Consider the following 21,683-nt stretch of genomic DNA (forward strand, 5'->3'; position numbering starts at 1 on the left):
TGATTTTTGACTGCTGGTGCCAAGAGTGTTGATTTGAAGGGTTACAGCCTTGGAAATCTGATTAAACAATTCTACTTTGCATAGATGTTGTTAAGTAGAGTACACATAAAAACCATATGAACAAAAGATTCAAATCTTATTCTAACCTGCGCCATCCTCACACTTCCTGACACAGTAGAGCCCATTGCAGCAGTCTCTGTGTCTGTCCACCTGCTTGAGGATCTTCCTCTTCTTCACCGACCCTCCACCCTTCTCCACATCATGTCCTTTTCCAAGGGATAGCCCCTCCTAGCAACATGTCTGAAGTATGTGAGGCAAAGCCTCATCATTCTTGCCTCCAAAGAACACTCTGGCTGTACCTTCTCCAAGACATATCTGTTTGTTCTCTTGGCCATCCATGGGGTGTTTAGTGCCTTTCTCCCACACCAGAGCTAAAAGGTGTCATTTCTTTTCCACCATCCCTATTCATTGTCCATCTCTCAGATGCATAGCAAGTAATCAGAAAGACTATGGCCTGAATCAGACACATGTTAGTCCTCAAACTGACATCCTTACTCCTCAGTAATTGGAAAAGGTCCTTCGGTGGAGATATTCCCAGTGCAATGTGTGTCTCCTTATTTCCTGGCTGCTGGTATTAAGGGTGTCAATTGTGAATTGAAGCAAGATGAAGTTGTTGACAGTTTCAGTCTCTTTTCCATCCATCATGATGCTGCCTATTGGTCCTTCCTAACAGTATTATTTATATCACATGCAAGCAAAATACTGCTGAAGATTATTAAAAAATGGCTGGAATCATACATGGATAGGGAACTGCCAGAAGTTCAGACAGGATTTTTACAAGGGGCTGTGGCACCAGGGATATCATTGTTGATGTCAGATGGATTCTGGCTGAAAGTAAGGAATACCAGAGGAATGTCTATTTATGTTTTATTGACGATGCAAGGGCATTTGACTGTGTGGATCAAAACAAGTTGTGACTGACATTGAGAAGAATGGGAATCCCAGAGTACTTGATTGTGTTCATATGGAACCAGTACCTGGACCAGGAGACTGTTTTGCAAATGGAGCAGGGGAGCACTGCATGGTTTGGAACTGGAAGGGAAAGCAACAAGATTGTATTCTGTCTCCATTTCTATTATCCGAGCAAATTATCCAAGATTGCATTCATATATTGTCAAGTAGTAATAACTCAGTTGCAACTAACAACAACAATCCTATTAGAAGGGAAAGTATAACATACCTCCTGCATACTACATCCAGTAGCATATACTTTGTAAAGAGTCATTCTAAATGTAATCATATTCTTATTTTACTAATGAAGAAACAGAGCCTTTGAAGTTTATTAGGTCCATTAGCCAAATAGATTTTAAGTGATAAAACTAGAAAATTACAGATTCAAGTTCAGTACTTTCTTCTGTAGCATTTAGCTATCAAAGATTCAATGAATGATGACCTGTGACATTTTTAATTAATCTAGATTCAGTGAAGCTATTCTTCTGGCAGAGAGCTGAGAGAGCATTCTCTATAGCTAAAGGAACTGGGGGATTCATGACATTTTCCTGTTAATGATTATAATAAATATGCTTAAGCAAAAAAAAAAAATAATCCTTAAGCATAGGTAGAAATTCTTTATGGCTGAGTTTAGAAAGGACTTTTCCCCTCACTGAAATAGTTCATCGTTGATATTTTTGTGCCACACTGCCTTTGGCATGAGCTATGAGTTAAAATAATCACTGTTCTTATTAAGAATGCCTGCTGTTACTCATTCCCAGTGATAAATTCTGGTTGAATACCCTCTGACCAATATCCCAAGACTCTGTCTCCCCGTTAAGCACTGGTGGTTTAGTGGGAAGAAGTTTTGCTTCCAGCCCAAAGGCATGCTGTTTGAATCTACCAGCTGTTTTACAGGAGTCAGATCGGCAGTCTCTTCACATGTGATTTACTGCTTCTGAAAACTTGCTGGAGTGTCAGCTATGAGTCAGTTCCAAATTGACAATACTTAACAACAGTCTCTCCTGAAATCCTCTGCAAACTCATGGCACCATTTTTATCAGGGATAGGAAATCATATAAATCAGTTCTGCCTTCCTCCCTTTGCAGTCCATTGTGCTTCTCAAGTTTTCTAAATTCTCTGCTGCTCCAAAATTAATACAGTGGGTTCTGGTCTTTTTCATACTTACACATATCGGCCTCTGGCCAATGGACTCAGAAGTGGTATATTGTTGTTGTTATGTGCTGTTGAGTCGCCTGCGACTCATAGAGACCCCATGTACAATAGCCCTAAACCCTGCTCTATCCTGTGTCAATCTCACTGTCTCTGACACACCTACCCCTATTAACAATCACTGAATCAAATCCATGTCATTGAAGGTCTTCCTCTCCTACACTATCCCTCCACCCTCCCAAGCATGACGTCCCTCTCCAAGGACTGGTCCTTCCTTGCAATATGCCCAAAGTGTGTCATATGAAGCTTCAGAATCCTTGCCTCCAAGGAGCAGCCTGGTTTAACTCTCTCCAGGATGAAACTGTTTGCTCTCTTAGCAGTCAGTGGTATATTCAGTACTTTTCTCCAACACCACAGCTCAAAGGCATCAGTTCTCCTTCTGTCATCCCTAATCATTGTCCAGCTCACTGATGCATAGCAAGTGATTGCAAAGACAATGGCCTGTATCAGGCACACCTTAGTCTCCAGACTGACATAATTGTTCCTCAGTACTTTGGAAAGGTCTCTAACAGCATACTTTCCCAATGCAGTTTGCCTTTTATTTCCTGGCTGCTGGTGACAGCAAGAGCAAATTAAATCTGTTAACAATATCTTCACCATCTATCATGATGCTGCCAATTGGCCCAGTGGTGAGAATCTTTGTTTTCTTGATAGTGAGTTTCAGTCCACAGTAGTGGTATACAGAAAAGTTTATCATAAGGTCTTACTCACTTCTACACTAAGCCTTTGCTTTGTAAGTATTTTTCTTGTTCATGAATTGTTGTTGTTGTTGTTATTGTTATGTGCCATCGAATTGTTTGCGACTCATAGCAACCCTATGTACAAGAGCTCTAAATGCTCTTCTATCCTGTGCCAACCTAGCCATCTCAAATGCACTTATTCTCACCGCTCCAGTCACAGAATCGATCCATCTCATCGAAGGTCTTCCTCTCCTTCGCTGCCCCTCCACTCTGCCAAACATGATGTCCCTTTCCAAGGACCAGTCCCTCCTTGCAACATGCCCAAAATATGTCAGACGAAGCTTCAGAATCCTTGACTCCAAGGAACACTCCAGCTTCACCCTCTCCAGGACAAACCTGTTTGTTCTCCTAGCAGTCCACAGTATATTCAACACTCTTCTCCAGCACCACAGCTCAAAGGCATCAATTCTCTTTCTGTCAACCCTATTCACTGTCCAGCTCTCTGATGCATAGCATGTAATTGCAAAGACTATAGCCCGGATCAGGCGCACCTTAGTCTCCAGCCTGATGTCGTTGCTCTTTAGTACTCTTGAGAGGTCCCTCACAGCCGACTTTCCCAATGCAGTTTGTCTCTTGATTTCTTGCCTGCTGTTACCAAGAGTGTTGGTTGTGGAACCAAGCAAACTAAAACTGTTAACTATCTCAATCTCTTCACTATCCAAAGTGATGCTGCCAATTGGCCCAGTGGTGAGAATCTTTGTTTTCTTGATATTGAGCTTCAATCCATATAGGAGGCTGCAGTCCTTGACCTTCTGCAGCAAGTGCTTCAGGTCCTCCTCAGTTTCATGAATATGAAAATCTAATTCATCAGTTTTTTTTCTCTTTATAGCTATATACTTAGGACTTAACAGAAATATTAAATATATATGTATATTTTTTGTCCCAACAGTACATCCTATCGGGTTCTGATGACTTCAACCTGTACATGTGGAGAATTCCTGCAGATCCAGAAGCAGGTGCGTATATCCTGTATAATCCGATACTAATGTTAACTCTGTGAACTTTATCATGCTTGTAGACCTGAAAGGACAGATCTATAGTAATAGAGGTAGATATTTCTCTTTTGACATGATTAGCTTATGAGAATGGCCAAAATAAGATGCTAAATTTAACTGTAGCCTTCACACCTAGCCTTTTCTAGCATAACATTTTTCTCCTAATCTTGCTTTAGATCTCTTTTATGTCCTTTTTCCTCTCTCTACTTATTTCACACCTGCAATATCTTTAGATTTCAGATTTTTTTATAGATTTCTTTTTTTTTATTACCCATCTCCATATTCTGACTTCTTACTCCACAAACAATTAGAGCCCTTTCCACTCTTTCAGCTGCCCTGGTGGTGGTAACTAAATTAAGACTTTCTCTGCTGATAGGCAAATACATTCTTTGGGTTTGGCTGGTGTTAGCCACTAACCACTAATGCTGAATTAAAAATGAAGAAATTGAAGATTTTTACCAGCTTCTGCAGTCTGAAATTTTCCACAATCAATCAAGATGTATTAACAATTGCCGATGATTGAAATATGAAACTTGGAAACAAAAAAAGGATCTTAGTTAGAAACACAGCATTGGGGATGGAGATTGCATAATAGAATTTTGCAAGATCAACAGTTTATTCATTGGAAATACTTTTTTTTTATCAACACATAAGGCAAAACTATAAATGTGAATTTTTTCTATTTTTTAAATTTATTAATTTCATTGAAAATTTACAGAGACTTTGGATTTCCATTCATTCATTGTTGTACTTTTCTCCCCTTCCAACTCTCCCCCCAGTACACTACCCTCTTGGAAAAGTAAAATTCTTTCATTGTTTTACAATCCCTCCCCCCAGGTCCACTCCATTATACAGACTTCACTCTGGACTCCTGTAATGACAAAAATCCCTAATAATTTTCCCTCTTAAACAGTTTTCTCCCTCATCTCTTTCAGTGCAGTATACATTCTTGAACCCATCCTTCTCAGTCTCCTCCCAACCCCGAGGTCAGTCCTGCTTTACAACAGTGGCACCATGCAATATTTGTCCTTTTGTGACTGAGATACTTCACTCAGCGTAATGTCCTCCAGGGTCACCCATTTTGAATAATATTGCATGAGTTCCTTGTTTTTTTAATATAAATGTGAATTTTTATGAGGTACAGTACGATAGAAATTAGATTCTGTGGAAAGAAACTGGAGAAGCTCACTATCATCAGAACAGAACCAGAGACTGACTGCAGAACAAGCCATCAGGAGCTTATATGCAATTCAAGTTGAAGCTGGTGAAAATTAAAACAAGTCCACAAAAGCCAAAGAATGACCTTCTGTATGTCATGACTGAATTTAGAGGCCATCTAACATATTGAACTCTAATGACTGAAGACCAGACAAGTTATGGGATGACATCAAGAGCATCATGCACGAAGAAAGCAAAAGATCATTTAAAAAGACAAGGAAGGGAGGGAGGGAGGAAGGAAGGGAGGAAGGAAAAGACCAAAATAAGTGCCAAAAGAGACTTTGAATCTTGCTGTGGAATGTATAGTAGTTAGAGTGAATGAAAGAAGTGATAAAGAGAGGTGAGCGGAAGTATTCAAAGGTTGACTTGAGAAGACAAAGCAAGTATTATAATGAAATGTGCATAGATCTGGAGTTAGAAAATCAAAAGGAAAGAATACACTCCACATTTCTCAAGAAGAAGTTAAACTTCAGGTTGCAGTATTGAAAGATTGTGTGGTCAAAATAGCGAACGGTATAGGAAGTATCAAAAAATGCATACAGAGTAATTGAACCTAAAAGAATTGATAGACGTTCATTCATTTCAGAGATTTGCTTATGATCAAGAATTAGTAGCCTTGGAAAAAGGAACCTTTAACCACCCTGAAAGCATTGGCAACACAAACAAAACCCCATACCTTTAGGAATTAAGCAATGGCAATGGAGAGTTTAAACAAAGACTTGTAACACTGGAAGTGCTCAGTCATCTATGTGAAGAAATTTGGAGGACAACCCCCTGATGTACTGACTGAAGAGTTGGTTTATACCCATTCTGAAGAAAGGTGATCAAACAAATGTGAAATCATCAACTAAAATATGCAAGTAATATTTTACTGAAGACAAAAGAATGGTGGCAATAGTATATTGAAAGAATTCATGTCAGAAATTCATGTTGAATTCAGAAGCATACATGAAATGAGAACTAGCATTGCTGACATTAGATTGATGTTGGCTAAAAGCAGAGAAAGATGTTTACCTGTCCTTTACTGACAATGCAAAGGCATTTGACTATATGAATCATAACAAATTACAGAAAACATTGCAGAGATTGGGAATTCCTGAAAAGTTAACTGTGCTCATGCAAAACAGTTGCACAGATCAAGAAGCAGCCATTTGAACAGAACAAGAGGATACTGCATGGTTTAAAATCATGAAAGATGTGTATCAAGGTTGCATTCTTTCCCCTTATTTATTCAGTCTTTATGCTGAGCAAATAATCCAAAAAGCTGAGCCATCTGAATCAGAATTTAGTATCAAAATTAGAGGAAGACTTACTTGATTACACGCCACACAGCCTTAACTTGCAGAAAATGAAGAGGACTTGAATCACCAACTGATAAAGATCAAAGACAGCAGCCTTCAGTATGTATTACACCTCAATATAAACAAAAGTTCTTCCCACTAGACCAATAGATGGTATTACGTTAGGTGGAGAAAAGATTGAAGTTGTCAAGGGTTTCATTTTACTTGGACCCACGTTGGCTTTCATGGGATCAGTAGCCAGGAAATTAAAGAGACAGATCTGCTGCAGAAAGACATACTGAAAATGTTAAAAAATCAAAGATATTATTTTGAAGACTAAAGTGTACTTGTCCCAACCATAGTATTTTTCTATCAACTCATGGATCTGAAAACTAGGCAGTGAAGAAGGAAGACTAAAGCAGAACTGATGCCTTTGAACTATGATGTAGACAAAGAATACTAAATATCCCATCAAGTGCTAAAAGTCCAACCAGAGTGCACCTTGGAAGTGTGGATGGCAAGATTTCATTTTACATCCTTTGGACGTGTTATCAGTAGACATCAGTCCCTAGAGAAGGCTATCATGCTCTGTCAAGTAGAGTCAGCAGAAAGAAGGACGACTGTGAATGAGATGGCCTGACACAGTGACTGCACCATTAAGTTCCAGTGCACACATTATTGGTAAGGTTGTGCAGGATGAGGCAGCTTATCATTCTGCTGTGCACAGTTGATGTGAGTCAGAATTGACTGTCCAACTGAACCAAATGATGACAAAGATAGCAGAGTACACGTTGTTGTTCATTGCCAGCGTGTTGGAACTTACTTAGAGCTAAACCTCCCACAGATATTCAGAGGCTGTAAAATTGCATGGGAGCAGCTGGATTTGAACTCCTTGCCTTTGGGCTGGCAGCACTGCTTCATGTCTAGTGGGTCACCAAAGCTCTCAGAACACATAGGAAGATATATTTCTACATTTCCTCAGCTTATTCAAAGAAAAGCCTGCTGCCTTCCATAAATTTGTTAAAGCTTTCAGACAACAATACCTTATTTTTCATTCTTGATATTAAAGCCCTCACATATTTAGTTGGGCATTAGTTGTTACCTACTGGTAGAAAAAGATCTATTTTTCATACTCAGATGGCTCAGTACAGCCATCTGTTCTAGGTGATAAATGGCATCAAGCTAGAAAATGGCCATTTGGAAAGTCATGAAGGACTATGTCAAGTTTATTATGCTGAATCTGTCTAATGCTCAGAGTTGCCTGTTGCTAAATTAACATTGTTAAAGCACATATTTTTATTTTGCTATCCTGTTCTTGTGTTCTTATTACTAAACAAGTTATAAGTGACCTTTTTCTCCTTCTGGAATTTGGAAAGCCTGTGTAAACAACTTACCTATGAAACACAAACAGATGGGGCAGCCTTAGTCTATTTGAAAAAAAAAATGGGACTCTAGCTCTAGTTGTTTATTAAAATTGTACTTTCTAGGTTCCCAACGGTAATAACCCTGGATTGCAGTATGTACTTTTGATAGTACCTTTTTCCTGAATCTTCTAATTAGGTGAATATGTACAGTGTCGTGATCTCGGTTATAGTGCTGATGCTAGACAACCGTCACCCATAATGATTGCCAGACTTCCCAACATCATAAACAAACTCATCAGTGTCATTTTTGAAACATAAGGCAGGTACAGAAAAAGTGTTTTAATGCATTTCTTCCATCATCTTTTGTTGCTTCTTTTATTAGTCAGTATTTTGCTTATGTTGTTGTTAAGTGCCTTCGAGTCAACTTTGACTTATAGCGACCCTATGAACAGTGGCTGTGAACCTTGTCCTATGCTGAGCCAACCTCAATGTCTCTGACACACCTGACTCCATTTCCATAGTCACTGTGTGAATCCCTCTCATTCAGGATCTTCCTCTTTGAGCTGACATTCTACCTATCCAAGCTTGATATCCTTCTTCAAGGACTTTCCTCTCCTGACAATATGCCCAAAGTATGTGAGACAGAGTTTCAAAATCCTTACCTCCAAGGAGCATCCAGGACAGAGAAGAGGGTGAATCCTACTGTTTGTTCTCTTGGCAATCTATGGTATGAACACCACAGCTCGAAGGCATCAGTTCTTATCATCCTTAGTCACTGTCCACCTCTCAGATGCATACCAAGCAGTTGGCTTGGATCAAGTACACCATAATCTTTAGACTGAAATCATTGCTCTTTAGCACTCAGGAGAGATCTTTGACATCACATTTTCCCAATGCAATTTGTCTTTTGATTTCCTAACTGCTGGTGCCAAGGGACTGTGGACCCATACAAGCATTAACAACCTCAGGCTTTTCTCTATCTATGATGATGCTACCTAATGACCCAGTGGTAAGGATTTTTGTTCTCTTGGTATTAGATGCAATCCATATTGAAGCCTGCAGTCATTGATATTGCAACAGGAGACATGAATTTTTATTCTGTTCTTTTAGCATGAGAAATACCAAACATATTCCTCACTTTTGGTTTTCTAAATGCAGGTATTATAATGTTTTAATACTTTGTCTTCTTGAGCTACATTTTGAAATCTTCTGTTCATTTCTCTCACTTCATAATTTCTTCCCTTTGTTTTGACTTCACTACATTGTAGAGAAAATTTCAGTCTCTTCTAACATCCATTTGGGTCTTTTCTCCTTCTTGCCTTTTAAAGACCTTCTTTCTTTATGGGTAATGTCTTTGATGTCATCCTACAACTCATCTGGTTTTCAGGCATATGTATCAATTCAAGCTGAATTCAGAAAAAGCCATGGAAGGAGGGATCTCATTGTTGATTTCATGTGGATCCTGGCTGAAAGCAGAGAATATCAGAAAGATGTTATATGTATCAATTCAAGCTGAATTCAGAAAAAGCCATGGAAGGAGGGATCTCATTGTTGATTTCACGTGGATCCTGGCTGAAAGCAGAGAATATCAGAAAGATGTTTACTTATGTTTTATTGACTATGAAAAAAGAATTTGTGTGGAACATAATAAATGATGAATAACATTGAGAAGAATGAGAACTCCAGAACACTTAATTGTGCTCATATGAAATCTGTCCATAGATCAAGAAGCAGTGTTCTGAACAAAGTAGTACTGCATAGTTTAACATTGCTGCACACTTTTAAATTGACGACTGTGCTTAGAAACACATTTTTTTCTTTTCACTATAGCCATCGTTTGCGGCAGCGTGTTAAAATCAGGATAGGTGTGGGTCAGAGTTGTATTCTTTCTCTATAACTATTGTCTGTATCCTGAGCAAGTAATTTGATAAACTAGGCTACATGAAAAAGACTGTTATCATGATTGGCTAAGACTCATCAATAACCTACATTATGCAGATGACACAAGTTTGCAGAAAATGAGGAAGAGTGAAGAATATAGCCTTCAATGTGTGCTATGCCTTATCATCAAGAAAACAAAAATCCTCACAACTAGACTAATGGACAACATTGTGGTAGATTAGAGGATTAAAGGTGTTAAGAATGTTCTTTTTACTTAGATCCACAATCAATACCCATGGTAACAGCAGTCAGATCAAAGGACTTGTTGCATTGGCAAATCTGTTGTCATAAACCTCATTAAAATGCTAATGAATAAGACTATCAGTTTTAACATTAAGATGTACTTAATCTAAGCCATTCAAAACTGTACATAGACAGGCTACTGTCAGACGTTCACACTGGATTTAGTAGAGCCCATGACACCAGGAATATCATTTGTACTTTATTGCCTATGCAGAATGCATTTGAGTGTGAATCATAATAAATTATAGCTAATATTGAGAACAATGGGAATTCTAGGACACTTAATTGTGCTCATGCAAAACCTATACCTAGACCAAGAGGCTGTTTTGCAAGCAAAGCAAGGGAAGACTACATGGTTTATAATTAGGAAAGGTATGTATCAGGGTTGTATCCTTTCTCCTATTTAATCTGTATGCTGAGCAAATTATTCAAGAAGCTAGACTCTATGAAGAAAAATATAGCATCAAGATCGGAGGAATAATCAATAAACTTTGTTAAGCAAATGCACAGCTTTGCTTGCTGAAAGCGAGTAGGACTTGAAGCACTTACTGCAGAAGGTTAAACACTGCAGCCTTCAATAAGGATTTGATCTTGACATCAAGAAAACAAAATCTTTGCCACTAGACCAGTAGTTAACATCATGGTGGACAGAGAAAGGATTGAGACTGTCAGTGATTCATCCACTGTTGTTTGATCCACAATCAGTACAAAAAAGAAAACACACACACACACACACACACACCCCAAACTCCACAATCCATTCAGTTGGTACCAGCATTCAGGAGGTCAGGAGACATTGCACAGAGAAAGTCTATAGTCAGGGACCTCTCCAAATTTGAGGAGCAATGTTGTCAGTTTGAAGTCTGCCGTACGCCTGATTCAGGCCATGGTCTTTTCAATCTCTTGGTGGGCATCTGAGAGCTAAGGATGACAAGAATTGATGCCTTTGAGCTGTGGTGCTAGAGAAGAGTACTGAAGATCCCACAGACTGCCAACAGAACAAACATAAGTGTGTTGGAGAAAGTGCAGCCAGAGTGCTCCTTGGGGACAAGGATGATTACGCTCTATCACACATACTTTTGGACATGTTGCTGGGAGAGGTTGTTCCTTGAAGACAGACATGATCCATGAAAAGGTGGAGGGGTTGTGAAAGAGAAGACACTCAACCAGTTGGGGTGGCATAGTGACTGGTGGAATTGGCTTGAGTGTGTTAGATATTGTGAGGATGGCATGAGATTAGGACATTGTGCAGACAGTATTGATAAGGTCGCTGTGAGTTCTTGACTCAACGGCACCTAACATGGTATTTCCAGTTGTTTCTTATGCGTCTCAATAAGGAACACTAAAGAAGCAGTGCTTTGGATTTGTGTTGATGGATTTGTGTTACAGACTTCCCTAAGAACTATGTCTTGGAGGAAGTGCAACCACAGTGCTACTTAGAGTCAAGGAGAGTGAAACTTCCTCTTACCTACTCTGGACATGTCAGGAAGGATCAGTCCTTTGAAAAAGACATCTTGCAGGGATAGTAGTGGGTCAGCAAAATAGAGAAGCCTCTCAAGGAGATTAATGCCAAAGTGACTTGAGCATGATAGCAATTGCAAGAATGACAAGAATAGGGAAAGATTTTGATCTGTTGTTCATGAGGTCATAGTTGACTGCAACAGTTTCCCATTTGCTCTTCTTTCAGTTTATCAAAAGAGGAAAGGAGACAGTGGTCAGGGAGAGAGAGAAATTAATAATTGACTTATTGCTCTGAGTTATAAAACTCTCCAAACCCAACTCAATGCCATCAAGTCAGTTCCGACTCATAATAACCCTCCATTCAGTTTACTATTGAGAATGTAAATAGCAATAGTAGGAGATTGTCCTCTTTGTTCTGTAGAGTTGCTAGTGCTTTCAGTCTGTGGGACTTAACAGCACAACTTGCTACACAGTGGACCACCAGAGCTCTTTGGTGGTCCTTTAATCAAGACACCACAGCATGATTCTCCCTTCATATTATCTTCAAGGATACAGCTATAACAAATTGCTTTCTGTTTTATATAAAATAGCTATAAAATTCTAATCAATGAAATAAAACCAAACCAGACCCATTGCCAAAAAAAAGAATTAAAATTTTAAAGTATATTTGTTGTTTTGATCAATTGTGTTATAATAATTGTAATGGTAACTCAAATCCAAGAGAAAAATTTTAACACTTAAAGTCTTAAAACTACAATAAGTAAAGAAAGAGTGTTTCTAGCTCCCAGAAGCCTTTGTGTCCCACTCCAATCAGCCCCTCCCCTTTTATTGAGAATTAACTTATCCTCAGAAGTTAAGTGCCTCCTAACATGCCCCCAGCATAGGACAGGATTCAGATCTCCTGTCCATAGGGTCCCTGAGCCAGACTCAACTCTGTGTCACCTAACAATAACAAGAAGCAAGCCCACTGTGAAAATGGTGCTGTTTTCTCAGGCTCTCTCCAGGTATTAGAAGATGCTTCCTTAGATTGAGCCTAACTCTGTGCTCTCCTCTTGTTCCTTGAGTGGTGGCTTACTATGATTAGGACTTCTTCCTTTATTATAATAATAATAATAATAATTTTTTTCTTAAATTTTTATTTTATACTGATTTATTTATAAAGTTCTAATACATTGTTTTTCATACCAGTTCTTTCCTGTTTCTTTCACATACATACACCCCTCATCAAATTGTGCAGCCTTATGAATCAACCCTCTATCCCTCCCATCTTCACTCCTCTGGCCCCCCAAGTCCCCCATGGATCCTCATACTCGTTCTACAGTAATGGTCTTATACAGTATTTGACCTTATGGGACTGAGTTACTTCACTTAGCATAATGCTCTCCAGTCCCTCCCAAGTAGGGTAGTAATTTACAAAACCATTGCTTCTGTGTACTGCATTAATAATATAACCTTTTAATCATTTGAAGATGTCTCTCATGCCCCTCTCTAAATGTTCTCTACAGTTAGCATCCCCTCTTTATAAAGAAGTGGCTGCACTGATTTTTGTCCTCTGAATTTGTACCACTTCGTGTAAGTACTAATTGAAAAAATACAGTAGATGTCTTCTGATTGGGCCAGATAAAATCTGTGGTTTCTTGATGCTACATAATGTTTCAGAGAGTGTTGAGGGATCATACAAACTCACTCAGAGTTGGCTGGAAACCCCATTGTTTCCACACAGCCTGTGGTTAGTCATGGATTCCTATCCTTTACTTGTATGCTTGGGTTTCTTTGTAAGGACAGGGCCTTATGATTATCCCTCTTGTTGGGTTCACTAACTGGTAGTTGAGTCTGTTTTTCCTGGATCATCTTTCAACATTACATCATAAGTATCACAGCAAGTCTGTTCCTTATCCCTAGTATCACCATCTTGCTCAGCATGTTACTAAAGCAACTTTTGGATTATTGTTAGAAAAAAGTAGGGGCTTCTGCTTTCCTGCCACTGTTCTAAAAGTACTCACCTTGTTCTTTTCTTTGTTCGTGTTTATCTTTATTTCTACTGTTTAGTCTTCTTTATTGTGTTTTTTCACACCTTTTGGTATTTTTGTAATTAAGAGCTTCTTAATATAGTGCTGGTACAACAATTTGAGTCAAATGGTATTATAGAAGTTTACTAAAAAGAGAACAGCAGCTCCTCTTCTACCTCTCGCCATAACAATGTACTTTCCAATTTTAAATTTTGCTCCATTCTCTTTTAGCCAGTTATCCAAAGGCAGAATCTTCACTCTTCTACTTAGAAAGTGTTTATATAGTGAAATATTTTTGCATTTGCTCTAGAGAGTTCAAGAAACCAAGCAGGGAAATGGGATTGAGGTTCTCCCAGATCTAAACACAGATTATTGTTTAATCCCACCTGTAGTTATGCCTGGTGCCCAAAGGCCTCTTTAGATTAGGTTTACTGCATATGTAGGTAATGAGCAGCTAGATGGAGCCCTTGAGCTCGTGCTTTGAATTCTTAGAAGGAAAGCCTGTCAGAAAAATCCTACCTAACCTGCTATCTATACTTTCATTTAATTATGGTCACAGAATACTAGGGCAGGCTAATAAGCTAGGCTGTCTTGGTGCTATAATTCCATGCTTGATTTTGATTACAGCATTTATTGGATGCCTGCTGTATGCTTCACTGTGCACATTACATGGTGAGAGCACTAGATGGAGACCAGTCCTAAATGTGAATCAAAGGCAAGGACGTCTGTCTCCTCCTTCCTGCTCAAAGAGACTGTCAATCATTGGAGAAATTTTTCTGCCACAGAGACTTCAAAAAAATAAAACTTTATTATAAAAATAGCAAAAAAAAATTTAGCAGCTTCAGAATTGGTTAAGTGATTTATATAGGGCTTCTTAGTGTGATGATTCACCAGAATGTGAAAATTATCGAACAATATCACTAATATCACACACTAGCTAAATCCTGCTGAAGATTATCCAGAAATAACTGGACCAGAAATACAAGCTGGGTTTAGAAGAGGTCGTGGCACCAGAGACATTATTGCCAATGTCAGTTGGATCTTGGCAGAAAGCAAAGAGTAGAAGAGGACTGTCTATCTCTTTTTCGTTGACTGTGCAAAGGCATTTGACTGTGCAGATCACAACAAACCGTGGCTAACCTTGAGGAGAATGGGAATCCCAGAGCATTTGATAGTGCTTATGCAAAACCTATACTTGGACCAGAAAGCGTTCCCTAGATGGAGCAGGGAAACACTGCATGGTTCAAAATCAAGAAAGGAGTGCATCAGGGATGCATTCTTTCCCCATACCTTTTCAATTTATGTGTAGAACAGATCATTCGGGAAGCAGGGTTTTATGAGGAAGAATGACATCAGGATTGGAGGAAAACTCATCTACAACTTGTGTTATGCAGTTGACACAATCTTGCTTGCTGAAACTAAAGAGGACCTGAAGTGCTTGTTGCAGAAGGTGCTGCAGAAGGTCGACTGTAGTCTTCAATATGAATTGAAGATCAATATCAAGAAGACAGAGATTCTCACCACTGGGCCAATTGTCAGCACTGTGATAGGGAAGAGACTGAGATAGTTAATAATTACAGCTTGCTCAGCTCCACAATCAACACTTTTGGCACCAGCAATCAGGAAATGAAGACAAACTGCATTGGGAAAATCTGCTGTTAGGGTCCTCTCCAAAGTACTGAAAAGCAATTATGTCAGTCTAGAGACTAAGGTGCACCTAATCCAGGCCATGGTCTTTGCAATTACTTGCTGTAAATTAGAGAGCTGAACAATGACTAAAGATGACAGAAGAAGAATTGATGACTTTGAATTGTGGTGCTAGAGAAAAGTCTTGAACATACCATGGACCGCCAAGAAAACAATAGATCTGTCTTGAAGAGGATGAGATCAAGTCTCTCCTTGGAGGCTAGGATTTTGAAGCTCTGTCTCACATGCTTTGGGCACATGGCCAAAAGAGACTGGTCCTTGGAGAAGGACATCATGCTTGGAAGGGATGGAGGGATAGCTCAGGAGAGGAAGACCCTGAATGAAATGGATTGATATAGTAACCGCAGCAATTGGGGTTGGTGTGTCAGAACTAGTGGGACAGGACAGGACAGGCTTCAGAGCACATAGGGTCTCTGTGAGTCGCAGGCAACTCAATGGCACATAACAATAACAATGTGCCAAAAGAATCTAAAAGAAAAATCTGTTTCTTAACAACATGAAAATTATACTAAATTCAAATTTCACTATCTGTAATAAAACATAGCAGCCTTCATTAATTATGTATTGTCTGTGGCTGCTTTTGTACTCCCAAGATACAATCAGCAGTTCAAGAGGTGGGAAGTTATATGACACATTTTCTCCCAAAAGGAGAGGAAAACATGCATTTTCACTGCCAAGTCACTGCGCCACCCCCACTGCCAGTAGGCTGTAAACAACTGGAAAGATGTTTTCGTGGCTTTGCGTATGAGTGCATGCTTTGTTTCTTCTCCTTTTTCTAGACTTACTTTCATTCTCAATGAGTTGAGGCCTAGGCATCTGCTTTTTCTTTCCATGTAATTAGAAGAACAACTGTTTTTAATTGACCACAAATAGTTGGTTGCAGACACTTCTAACTACAAATAATGAAAGGAGAATTCAGTATAATTTGTCTTTTGTTGTGCAGCTAAGTAAGCCTCACTGCTTATGGGACTCTTTGAGCTTTTCTGATGGCAATGTCTATTTTTTTGGTTGTTTTTTCTCATAAGTGGCTCCATGGTTTCCAGGAAGCAGACAGTATGCTTGCTCTGATTTGTCAGTACCCTTGGTTGTACTTCTCTTTGTTGTTTGAAACTTAAAAGGACCTTTGTTATTCAGCCCTTTTAGAAATGCCAAGAGGTCATTGAGACATCTCTTTTAGGTGCATCCAGGAGGGAAAAAAAGTTCTTTTCCCTCACTGTAAGATAAAATTATTTGATTTTTTACTTGGGTCCATAATCAACACTCATAGTTGCAACCATGAATAAATTTTAAAAAAAAATGTTGTAGTGGCAAAATCTGCCATCAGGAACTTCTTTAAAATGCTAAAGAACAACTGGAGACAGGAACATCGAAGGGTATTGGTGGCAGTATTGCAGTGGATGGAAAAGTACAACTCAGGAATTGCTTTCCCATTCGACGATCTGTATTTTGTTTGGTGACAGTGTTTGCAATCCCCACAAGGACTCCATTCCTTTCCATTTCCCCTTTCCTATCTCTTCTTGCCTTTAAGCTTTATTTTGGGGCAAATGTTGCTCTTTCTGATGTCAAATGGTTGATTGTGTTAAGGAGAGTTCCTGCTCACCCTAGAGACCTGTCTGCCATTTGTCTTTAACAAACTATTCACCTTAAAGTTAGATTTAGTGGGCCACAGAAGCTTGGATCTGAGAGGTTTTTGTTTATTTTTAGAATCATGTTTTTAATTGGAAAATACCAGAGGCAATGGGAATAAGTCTTAGTGAGCTCAAGAATGATAGATTTTGTAAATAAACTAGTAGAAAAAAAGATAAAAGGAGAAATAAAAGAATGATAAAAAAAAAAAAAAGAATGATCCTAGAGCAGAGGAGTCCACCCTGGGAAAATGGATCAAATCCAAACACCACCTGTGCAGGAAGTGTCAGGGGGTACCCAGCGGGATGGTGGAGGAGAGGCAGTCCCCATGGCATCCCAGCAGGGCCAGTAGATCTGGAAGGTGGTGATCCAGGTGATTAGCACACACCAGAAGAGGAAGCCCCCAGTTGAGCACCAGACATCAATAGCCCTTCCAGCACAGGTTCAACTTCTAGTCAGACTCTCCAAGATTGGAGTTGCTCAGGAGGAGGCCCAGGCCCAAGAGTCAGGGGAAGTAGAACAGGACTTTCGAACTGACTTGATGGTCTGGCTACTCTGGGAGGTTCTCAAGGGAGAAAATGGGTGATCTTTTTGACAAGGTCAGTTTGGCCATTCTTAAACTTAAGTTTTTCAACTCTTTTTTTAAAATAAAATTGTATTTACTTTTATTTAGAATAAAGTGCTAAAGAAAAAGGATATCACTTTAAAGACTAAAGTGTACCTAACCCAAGCCACAGTATTTACAGTTGTTTCATATCCATATGAAAGTAGGAGAGTGAATTTTTAAAAAAAAAAGAAAAATTGATGCTTTCAAATTTTAATATTAGTGAAGAATATTGAATATCCCATGGACTATCAAAAGACCAAAAAATCTGTTTTGGAGGAAGTGCACCTGGGGTACTCCAATAAGGCTTGTGGTTCAAATCCACATAGAGGCACCAAGTGAAGAAATTCACTATCATACCTACCTGTCTCCTGCTGTTGTGTACCGTTGAGTTGGAATTGACTCATAATGGACTTCTCAGTGGGTTTTCAGAGGTAGTGAATCACAGGGGAGGAGATTGCCCATCTTTCTCCCATGGAGCATCTAGTGAATTCAGACCAAGTTGGCAGCACAGCTCCTTAACACTAAGCCAACAAACCTTCCAGCATTGTTAATTAGAGAAGCTGGATGATATGAAGAATGCGACTTCAGAATTGGAGGGAGACTCCTCCTCAATAACCTGTGTTATGTATGCTCCAGGGACACAACCTTGCTTACAGAAAGTGAAGAGGACTAGAAGCCCTTGTTGAAGATCAAAGATGACAGCCTATGTTATAATTAGAACTCAACATAAAATCTTCATTACTGGACCAATAAGCAACATCATGATAAATGGAGAAAACATTGAAGTTGGTATTGAGTTTTGGGGTTTTTTTTTTTGTTTTTTTTTATGGTGAGAAAAATTTATATTTAGAATTAGCCAGCTGGACTCAGTTTCGATGATCCCAATTTTGTTGGCAACATCCAAAGCATCATAGTCAGGAGCAAGTCGAATATAGGCCTTCTTCTCTCCATCAGGCCTAATCAAAGTGTTGACCTTGGCCACATCATTGTCATAGAGCTTCTTTACAGCTTGTTTAATATGGTGCTTGTTGGCCTTGACATTCACAATGAACACAAGTGTGTTGTTATCTTCTATCTTCTTCTATCTGACTCAGTGGTCAGGGGAAACTTGATGATGGCATAGTGGTCAAGCTTGTTTCTCCTGGGGGCGCTCTTCCAGGGGTATTTGGGCTGCCTTCGGAAGGTGGGTGATGTGAGGATCTTCTTTTTTTTGTGGCTGTGGATGCCCTTCAGGACTGCCTTCTTGGCCTTTAATGCCTTTGCTTTGGCTTCAGTTTTGGAAGGAGTAGGGGCTTCCTTCTTCACTTTCGGCGCCATCTTCATAGAAAGGCGGTAATGAGTTCATTTTACATGGATCCACAGTCAACACCCATGGGTAGTGACAGTCAAATCAGAAGATTTTATTGCAGGGGGGATATATGTTGCCCAGGATCTCTCCAAAGTACTAAAGAGCAAGGATATCAGTCAGTTTAAAATCTAAGATGAACCTGATCAACCCATGGGGTTTTCAGTTGCTTCCTATGCATCTAAAAGTTGGACGGTAAATAAGGAAAACAGAAGAAGAATCAGTGTCTGCACTGTAGTGTTGGAGAAGTCCCATGGGCGGCCAAGAGAACAAACAAGTCTATCCTGGAGAAAGTGCAACCAGAGTGCTCCTTAGAGGTGAGGCTAGGGAAACTTCAACTCACATTGTTTGGGCATCTTGGGTGGGTCAGTCCTTGGAAAGAGACATCTTACTGGGAAGGGTAGAAAAACACCCTTATTAGTGGCTTGCTACTACCTCTCTACTTTCTTCCGAACCAAAGGAACATTAATGTGTGGGATTTTGGCCTTCTGTTTATGAAAGAAACCTACAAAATGAAGCCTGTGTGTTTGGCTGGGCCATCAAGAGCAGATGAGGGGAAGAACTGTCTGAAAGGAATATATGATTATGCAGTAAATGAGAACAATCTGAAATAAGGGGTGCATTGCGGATGGGCTTGGGTAGGGTGAGGGAGGGGGGATAGAAAATGTGCAACAATGAATAAAAAAATTCTATATACAAAAAAACTCATATGAAACCTTTTTTTTTTTAAAAAAAAAAGCAGATGTCCCAGAGAAATGGCTCTTTGTTTCTACTTCTATTGGTACTTTTAAAAGCAGACAAGTAGGGTCAGTTCTGTCAGCATGTGCACATAAATGCGTGCATGTGTACAACTGTGTGTGTGTATCTGAGGAAACGTTCAGTGAACCTGGGCCACTCTAATTTTGTAGTAGGCTGAACTGTAAATATCTGAACCATATACTTAAGTGATTGTTTTTGCTTTGTCTCTATGAAAAGAAAAAATTTATAAACAAATGGCAGTTCAGGGATTAACTTGCTGTGTATATGCTATTTTCTTTTGTACCCATTGCCATGATAGATCATGACTTAGCAAGGCAGGACGGCCTTGGCGATCACTCTCACTGCTTCCCAGGGAGATTATGTGGACTTTGTAATTATTGGGAAATATGTTCCTTCCTCACTCCTTCCACCTCGATCCTTGTGATGGCTGGCAGGGTCTGCCTAGATCATGGAGGAGGGAACGCCCCAGGTTCTTACTGAGAGGAGCATTTTATAGTTAAACCTTTCATACTAAAATGGAAGCTATTTGATTTATGCAAGTCTCCGGGACTAGCAATTTATTCTCTGTTGTATTGAAACTGTATGGTACCAGCTGTATTCAGTCATTTGAAACCTAGAAACCAGAGGGGAGGGGAACTGGAGAGAGCCTCTCTGGAGCCATTCATCGCTGTGAGTCTGTGTACACAGCCTTGGTTACCTTCAACAAATAGCAGCAATAATTCTTTCTGGACCTGTTTTTAACATCAGTCTCTTGGCCATATTGACTTCTTCCTCTTTTTCAGATTTCCTAGCTACCGATTTGGATAGGAGGAGAAGGCCTGTATTAGATTTATTTCCAGGAAGAGAAACCAGATGAGGTCATAGTGCATTTGTATTGCAAAAAGCAATAGGAACAGTTTTCCATGGTCTGAATTTTCAAGCACTGATACCCTTCAATTATTCTTTAGATCCCCAAACTAGTATAATTGTATTCCCAGTAACCATGATGGAAAAAGACTGATTTAGTTGATAAATTTCAGTTCTATCATAGTTTGTTCTTAAGACATGAGACCCCTTTCTGTCTTCCTTTAGTGGTATTTATATAATTGCCCTCTCCTCAAAACTGTCCATTCAGAAAGTATTTACTGAGCACAGGCACTGTGCCCCAGCTTTGGGGTTTGCAAGAGTAAACAAGAATTGACAAGTGTGCAGAATTGGTAAAACTCTCTAGTAGTACTTAAAGAAAATAGAACCTTTCACTTCTTTTAATTCAGAACTTCAAAAGAAAATCTGCTTAATAGCTGCCATGAAGATATAGAACTCTGTTACGAGCCAGCCTCTCTCTCTCTGTTCAAACCCTTCCATCTATCTTCTAAAGACAACTAATATGTTGGGAAGAGATTTAGACTTTGAAGTAAACGGACTTGAGTTCAAGTCTTGGTTCTGCCATTTACTAGCTATATGATTTCAAAGAAGATCACTTGGATTCTGAGTCACTTAAGTTCCTTTTCTTGGAGGCAGCAGGAATGGACAAGTTTGGTACTAGGTTTGTTTAATCCAGAGTCACTGTGTGGCTGCAGCTATGGTCTTGAGCATGGCAGGTTGTGAGGATGACGCAGGAAAGGATAAAGTTTCAATCTGTTGGTCCCTAGACACGTAGTTGACTCACCTAACAACATCAGCATCCTACTGGATGTAGAGGTGACAGCAGGATGTGGGAAAGTAGGATTCTGAGGAGGCCCTATGAACAGCAACCTTATTTATCTAGAAGGGAGACACTCCCAGAGGACCTGGAGCAATGAGGCTCTTGTATTGAGACAACTCTTAAGTTTCCGTGTTTCCTTTTTCCGTAATTATTTCAAATCTATTTTTGTTTTGAATAGGCTCTGGTTATTTCCCCCTTCTTCCTCCAAACGCCTAAGAACCTAGTCCTTAACCTACTACTCAAGTGTTTTGATTGTGACCACCTACCTGGGGGTTTAACATTTTCTGATCATACTCTATAAAATACACAAACCCTTTATTTTATTCACTCTTTTTGCTTCAGACTTGATAATGAACTGAGATTCAAATTTAATGATATAAAATATGGGGAAGAATTTAAGCAAAGGACATTTTTTTTCCTTTGCCACTTACCAAGTATAGCAAGCTGACAAACTTAACCATCAAAGGGAAAGCATAGAGTC

The 21,683-nt window shown here is 39.4% G+C and overlaps 1 protein-coding gene across 1 annotated transcript in view; it reads left to right on the forward strand.

Moving 5' to 3' along the window:
- Window positions 1-21,683, forward strand: part of DCAF5 (DDB1 and CUL4 associated factor 5) — a 166,116-nt gene that overhangs the window by 132,362 nt on the left and 12,071 nt on the right. Inside the window, 1 exon segment of the mRNA XM_006903692.1 lies at window positions 3,853-3,919. Coding sequence (XP_006903754.1) covers window positions 3,853-3,919 — 67 coding nt within the window.

The sequence above is a fragment of the Elephantulus edwardii genome, unplaced genomic scaffold (assembly GCF_000299155.1).
Source record: "Elephantulus edwardii isolate Elephantulus edwardi_28Jun2011 unplaced genomic scaffold, EleEdw1.0 scaffold00037, whole genome shotgun sequence".
Lineage (NCBI taxonomy): Eukaryota > Metazoa > Chordata > Mammalia > Macroscelidea > Macroscelididae > Elephantulus > Elephantulus edwardii.